Source organism: Neltuma alba, unplaced genomic scaffold (genome assembly GCF_004799145.2).
Source record: "Neltuma alba isolate B1F8T4 unplaced genomic scaffold, ASM479914v2 tig00001358_pilon, whole genome shotgun sequence".
In the NCBI taxonomy this organism is placed as follows: domain Eukaryota; kingdom Viridiplantae; phylum Streptophyta; class Magnoliopsida; order Fabales; family Fabaceae; genus Neltuma; species Neltuma alba.
Genome location: NW_021632430.1, coordinates 1 through 6906, shown reverse-complemented (window position 1 = coordinate 6906; position 6906 = coordinate 1). Strand labels below are relative to the sequence as shown.

At 38.5% G+C, this 6906-nt stretch overlaps 1 protein-coding gene and 1 long non-coding RNA gene across 2 annotated transcripts; one reads left to right on the top strand and one right to left on the bottom strand.

The window, feature by feature from the left end:
* The first annotated feature begins 1193 nt into the window (after nucleotides 1-1193).
* Nucleotides 1194-3782, top strand: LOC114755898 (myb family transcription factor EFM). Its single transcript, XM_028944798.1, has 4 exons — nucleotides 1194-1425; nucleotides 1874-2506; nucleotides 2686-2762; nucleotides 3003-3782. Exons 1-4 carry the CDS (start codon nucleotides 1236-1238, stop codon nucleotides 3492-3494), a joined length of 1392 nt encoding a protein of 463 aa, XP_028800631.1. The 5' UTR covers nucleotides 1194-1235; the 3' UTR covers nucleotides 3495-3782.
* A 2015-nt stretch (nucleotides 3783-5797) lies between these two features.
* LOC114755923 (uncharacterized) lies at nucleotides 5798-6822 on the bottom strand. The gene is made up of 4 exons (XR_003741376.1): nucleotides 6716-6822; nucleotides 6547-6612; nucleotides 6380-6448; nucleotides 5798-6123 (listed from the first exon to the last, which is right to left on the bottom strand). It is a non-coding gene; the product is annotated as an uncharacterized LOC114755923 (long non-coding RNA).
* Between the last annotated feature and the right edge of the window lie 84 nt (nucleotides 6823-6906).

Here is a 6906-nt window from a genome sequence, read left to right as displayed (position 1 = left end):
TTGCAAGGTGGATTGATACTAAAACCTATTTGAATATGTGCTTTCTCTTGCCTTCTTCTTTTTTCCCCCCTCTTTATCTTTATTCAACTTAATGGCAAAATCATGTTGCGTGGTATATGCTCCCCACAAAGTCTTTGCCATTAATTAATCATGCTAGAATCATTAGTTTCTGCTCTTACATCAATAAGGACACCCACAAGTACTGCTTTGCCATACATCTGGCCAGCATCTTCCATAACTGTTGATTTTTCCCACATATTTTCTTGGTCGCTTTCTCTTTTCGGGTGTTGCGGCCAGCTAGAAATTTGTGCGAGTTTTGATCAATTTATGTTATACAGTTCCATGCAAAGAATCTAAGATTTTCACAAAGACCTGACACCTTAAACATGCATCCAGCTCCCAGATACAGCCGTATTCAATATAGATGATATCCTTTAAGACAGCTAATATTGTATGTAAAGAGACCTTTAGACCAAAATTTTGGATATCCATTCACTGAATAAATTCAGTCTCAAATAGGAAGAATAATGAACAGAGGGGAAAGGAAAAGGAAAAGGAAAAATAAAGTCACAAGAATGATTCACTGTTAATGAAGTTTTAATTTGATTTGAAATTGGCAGGAGGAGAATCCGAGTTTCATTTGCACATAAATCTTTATAATTAGAAAGGAAAAAAGGAGAGCAATGGGCATAAAAGAGAGAAAGATTAACAGGAAAAAAAGGAGGGTAACAGTAAGAAGAAGAATCATCTTTTTAAATGGGTGAGATTTTGAATTCGTACAAAGACTACTCAAAGGTTCTTAAACCAGGCTCTAAGCACATGACCCTCTAATGTCAGGCTCACTGATTCCTTCTCTCACACCACCTCTCTCATTTTTTTAATCTTTTGCCCCCTTTTGCCTTGGTTCTTTGTAGGAAGTTACATCCCTCTGCTTTATCTTCTGCTTTTTCTTTTGTCTCTCTCTCTCTAACACTGCTTTATTCCCTCTTGAACTCACCCTAAAAAGAAGACGATCCTCCCTCGATCCTCCTTGTGTTCACAAACAATCTCCACCCTCCCTTCTCTCTCTCTCTATATCGTCCCCACCAGACTCAAACAAAGAAAGAAAGAGGCCAAATACCCTCTTTTGCTCGTGTTTTTTCCTACATACCACCCTGCGCCTATTTTGGCATGAACATCGTCTCATATATACAGTGATTGTTAGGAGATATTTACCTTTTGTACGTGGGAAAAAAATGGCTTCGCCGTCTGAACTAAGCCTGGATTGCAAACCCCACAGCTATTCTTTGCTTCTGAAATCATTTGGAGATCAGGCAGATCATACCTACAAGCTTGAGGAGTTCCTTTCTCGGCTTGAGGAAGAACGTCTCAAGATTGATGCCTTCAAGCGCGAGCTTCCTCTCTGCATGCAGCTTCTTACCAACGGTACACCTTGAATGATCATTCATATTGGGCTTGTCATGCACATGAAAATTAACAAATTCAGAAGCCTCCAATAAACTAAACACAGAATCAGAAACCTTACCGCAGATTCAATACCATGATGATTATACTATCAAACTGGTGGTATATTCATTCTTTTGATCTTCCCAGTGGCGATTAAAATCAACCTTTTTCTTTATCTTGTTCTATCTATTCTTCCTCTTCTTTTCCTTTTCCTTCTCCTTCGTCGGATAGAAGTAGGCGATAGCTTTATCTGTGTGGAAAATCATTTCTCAGGCTTTATTTTTGAATGCAAAAGTAGTCAGGCAATTACTTGTTCTGGATAGCAACATATCATGCAAATTATTTCCTTTTTCTTTATTGTGTTTCCATTCTTCTTTTGCATATGGGATTGATTCAGTTACCATGATTATAATTTAATTTTGGACAGCTATGGAGGCCTCAAGGCAGCAACTTCAAGCCTACAGAGCAGATCAAGGCACGAGACCAGTGCTGGAAGAATTCATACCCATCAAGCAGTCAAACTCAGAAAGCTCTGAGAAGGCATCCAGCATATCAGACAAGGCAAATTGGATGACATCTGCTCAATTATGGAGCCAAGCAAATGAAGGAACCAAGCCCCAGTCCACAATTACATCCCCTAAAGAAGCTGATATTGGCTTCAGTGTAAGCCCCAAGCTCGCTCTTGACAACAAACAGAGGAATGGTGGAGCCTTCCTGCCATTCTCAAAAGAACGAAACTCATGCCAAAGTGGCTCCACATTACGGGTGATCCCCGAGTTGGCCCTCGCCTCTGTTGAGAAAGAAATGGAGGACAAGAAATGCACAGAAACAGAAAATGCAGTGTCATGTCCCAAGAGGGAAAATTCTGGTAAAGCCACAGGAGGCAACGGTACTGGAGTGATCACCGATCAAGGAAAAGGAACTCCAGTTGCGTCTGATCCACAAACAACCAGCACCACCAACACCACTAATCAAACTCATAGGAAGGCAAGAAGATGCTGGTCACCTGACCTGCACCGCCGATTTGTAAATGCTCTTCAGATGCTAGGTGGATCTCAAGGTATAAAAAGTTTAATTAAAATTTTCATATACATACATACGTGTGTGCGTGTGTCTGCATATTACATAACCCATCTTATAATCATTGAGACAATCAAGTAGTCTAGTTATTTTGATAATCATTACTGCTATCATATGCAAGTAACAACTTTGATTTTTCCTTTTCTTTTCTGTTTTCAGTGGCCACCCCAAAGCAGATAAGGGAGCTGATGAAGGTTGACGGTTTGACCAATGATGAAGTTAAAAGCCATCTCCAGGTATCTCTCTATCTCTCAGACTCACTTTCTTTCTCAGGCGTGGACACGCGGGACAGGCATGAAAGAGGGAGCCCACTGCCCTCTTGTACTATTATAATTGCCTTGCCAGCCTCACTGACAACGTACCACTCTGCAGGCTGCAGAATGTATATTCTGCATTTCCAAAACACACCTTTTTTGGTTTGTGAGTTTTCTTTTCCCGTTATACTCATCCTTCTCTTTTCTTCTGTCGTTGCACAGAAATACAGGCTTCATACACGACGTCCCAGTCCAAGCCCACAAGCAGCCGGGTCACCCGCACCTCAGCTTGTAGTCCTAGGAGGAATCTGGGTCCCGCCGGAATACGCTTCTGCCGCCGCTCACACTGGCGCACCTGCCATCTACAGCCCACACCCTACCTCCCACCCTCCTCCACCGCCGCACTACTGCACCACAACGCCAGTGCACCAAGAATTCTACGCTGCCGCGGCGGCGCAGCAGCCAACTCCGCCGCACTACCACACGCTGCTCCATCACCATATGCAGATGTACAAAACGAATTCGCACCAGGGCTCGCCGGAATCGGAGATGCGAGGAGGGGGAGAGAGGTCCGAGAGTATAGAGGGCGGGAAGTCAGAGAGCAGCAGCTGGAAGGAAGATAGCGGGGAGAACGAAGGGGAGAGGAAAGGGCTGGCGGCACTGAGGGAAGAAGGAGAAGAGGGTAGTCGGACCGAGACAACTCTGAAATTCTAGGGTTTACGGGATATTCAGAATTAGGGTTTTTTTTTCTCTGAAGATGCATGGCGACGATGAATGGTCAAGTATTGTTATCAGCATTATTATTATTCATTCAACATGCGAAGAAAAGGAAGCAAATATCCTTACGGCGTTACTTTATTATTACTAGGTACCTACATATGTGTACATGTATGGATGTGAAGAGGGTAAAAAAGGCATAAAAGTGAACGTTTGTTTTGTTTCATTTTGTTTTGTATGCATTCATGTGTTATTTACTAGGAAAAATTATTATTGGATTCCATCTATGTCCCTCTCTGTCTTTTTCTGGTTTTCTTTTCTATTTTCCTTCAAGATGATGACCAATGATCATGTATAAAACCGAGCGAATAAAACTTCTTCTGTGTATGTAGAAAGCAGTTTATTAAATTTTGCTCAACATCATTTTATTGCAAAAAGGGTAAATTCTTTTTAAAAAAAATTCATGTGTTGCTTTTATTTGAGAATAAAATAATGAAAACCTCTATATTTAAACTGGGGATTTGCCATAGGCAGAGAATCAATTTCCAAACTTTATATATGGGAAAAAGTTGATTTACACTTTTATTCTTTGCTTAACATGAGTTTTAAGTTAGGTAGGCCGCTTTCATATGAAACCTCAGCAGGGTCATTATCCGAATAAATCAAGCAATTAGTCATTAATAAACTCCCCAGAACCCCCAAGATAATAAAATTAATTATAGTTGGATAAAACCAGTACATGATCTCCGGCCCCCCTATAACATTACTCCATAATCCATAGGCACAAACATTATACTATTAGCCTGAACCTGATCCCATGCCTACGTTAGTACTAACCTTAACAAGGTTCTGGTCCGGTTAGATCTTGACATGGTAAGGCTCAATGCTTATTAATTAATCAATTTAACCAATTATGCAATTCTCTCGTCTTACTATATACTACATCCGGTTCCTAACATAAGAGCTAGTTAACTAATTTGAGCAGATTAAGATTAAGAAAATTAGTTAAGTTAGTTATTTGTAATAAATATGTGTTGTATTTTCTAAAATATTCTTATTAATTAAGTATATCGGCTAAATCTATCATTATTATAAGGATTATCTTATAAAATAAATAAATATGAAAAACAAAATAGATTACGGTCTTATATTTATGACCAAAATAAAAGTAGAATGAGCTTTTATATTAAGGATCGAGGGTAGAATTATTTTTTTTAATATATATCAAGTCACGTTAGTCTCAATTAAGTTGAGTTTATTCAAGTCAGATTATAAATGAATATTGTCTCTTCTAAAATATCCATACCACTAATATGCATTTAATCATCTTTTTCATGAAAACAACTTAACATGTACAATTACCATGGAGATTACTTGAGAAAAAAATAAATAAATATTAGAAATAAAGTAGATTTGTGTCTTATATTTAAGATTAAATTAAACCTTTAACTAGTTTTTAAATTAATTTAAACTTTTACCCCAAAAAAAAAACTTCACGGACGATAATTTTCTTTAGTGCGGGACATTGAACTTGTAGAAATGAGATCTGCCTAGTTGCCTTTTAAGAATGCAAATTTGTATAGTAGATTAGTATAACTTTTTTTTTTTGGGTACAAAATTAGTACAACTTTAGTGATGTAGCAGAAGCAGAGAAGGATACCAATGGTTGGGCATAGCCTCCTGCCACTCTTATTGGGTTGCGACACAAAAGAGACACACCCTAAGTCACTCTCTATTTACTCACCTGTTTTTCGCAATCCTTAATTTTTTGGGGTCATTCTTTTTAAGTTTTGGGGTGCTCCCAATCCGTTACTTTCAAGGTTCCGGCTACGCCTTTTGCTACCCGCAGGATGCAGTTGAGATTTAAAACGAAAAAGTACATCTAATGTTTACAATACTATATAATAATTTTTAAGTTTCCCAACGTTGAAAAAATTGTATTTTGTTATCTTATGAAATATATAAACCCTGTGATACGCACAAATTTTCCCTAGTTCTTGTTTAAGAAATAATCCCTCACTGGTAAAGTTAAAGTGGAACTTACCTCCATTTTAAGGGCGTTGATAACCAGATAGTATACTACAGTGTCCCCAAAAGGGGGGGGGGGGGGACCTTGAATCAAGGGGGACAATGTCCAATTCTTATGCCCATCAATACAACTTCAAGGTTTCATCAAAGATAGATAAACCACGGGCCAAAAGTTGGGGTAGCTTTGGTATTTGGGATTGGATGCGTGGAAAGGTTTGGCCCCATCTATCTTTGGATGGCATCAACAAACAGTCAAGGCTCAAGATTACGAGTGCCCCAGAATAAAAATACAGCTTGTTCAAAATTTATACATCGCAGATCACAGCAACAAGTACAAGTTTTTGTCCATTGAACTTGACATAAAATTGTGAACAAAAATTTCGTCAGATTTATAACTAAAGGATGATGCATTTTATGCTTTTTACTTATCACTGCTACGACCTTAAGCATGATAGTTAAATACAATCTACTCAGCACAGCGACAACTCAATGCCGCATCAACCAGAGATCATACATATCCACTCATGATTTGTGCATCCTTTAAGCCAACAGCTTCGCCATCACCATCACTCTCTAACATTGCCGTATCAACCATAGTCTGCATGCCCAAAAAAAAAGCATGTAAATGTAAGCCACCACTGACCAGCATAAGTACACTGTCATATTCACATCCGTTTGAGACGTTGCGCGGGAAAGAGGAGAAGTTCAATGGGAAGTGAGCAACTAGATTTCCAGATGGATTAAAATCATTACACCGCCAGAAATAAATTTAACAATATATGTTCACTACAATTCTAGTCTTCAAGGTAAACAAACAACGCAAAACAGGATATAATTTGAACAATTACACCAACCTGAAGTTCTTTTTCACAGGTTTTTAGTCGCTCTGTGTACTCTTTCACTTGCATAAAGCATTTGTGCAGCTGAAGATTTTCGCAAACCCAGTGTCAGCATTCATGAAGTAGACATCAGAATGATAATTCAAAGTAGCTTACGCGTAACTAGTTTTACTGGTGATTACCTTGGTCAATTGCATCTGACGATATGAAGAATGTTTCTTTGCATTAATTAATGCATCCTCCAGTTTCTGCAGCAGTTAACATCTTCTTGGTCAAGACAGATTTTTTTGTTCAAGTATGAGCAAGCAGATAATTGAAGAAATGTAATGCTTAATAACAGGGCTATCGCACCCTAGATTGCTTTTGTAAATCCACTACAAGACATCGTTTCTCTTGTAACTTCTCTTCCAACTGAGAGACCTGAAAAACCAATAAATTTCAATTTCCTGAACTATTATAACACATCAGAACGAAGACAACAAATGGAAGGTTCAAACATGATTACTAGAATTTTTTAATCCTTCAAGTAATGGCATCCTAAA

What these genes read in the sequence shown, in the direction of transcription:
- LOC114755898 (XM_028944798.1), top strand. Translation starts at nt 1,236, where the DNA reads ATGGCTTCGCCGTCTGAACTAAGCCTGGATTGCAAACCCCACAGCTAT. An exon ending in CATGCAGCTTCTTACCAACG is followed by an intron (nt 1,426 to 1,873) that starts GTACACCTTGAA and finishes AATTTTGGACAG; the next exon opens with CTATGGAGGCCTCAAGGCAG. An exon ending in GATGCTAGGTGGATCTCAAG is followed by an intron (nt 2,507 to 2,685) that starts GTATAAAAAGTT and finishes TTCTGTTTTCAG; the next exon opens with TGGCCACCCCAAAGCAGATA.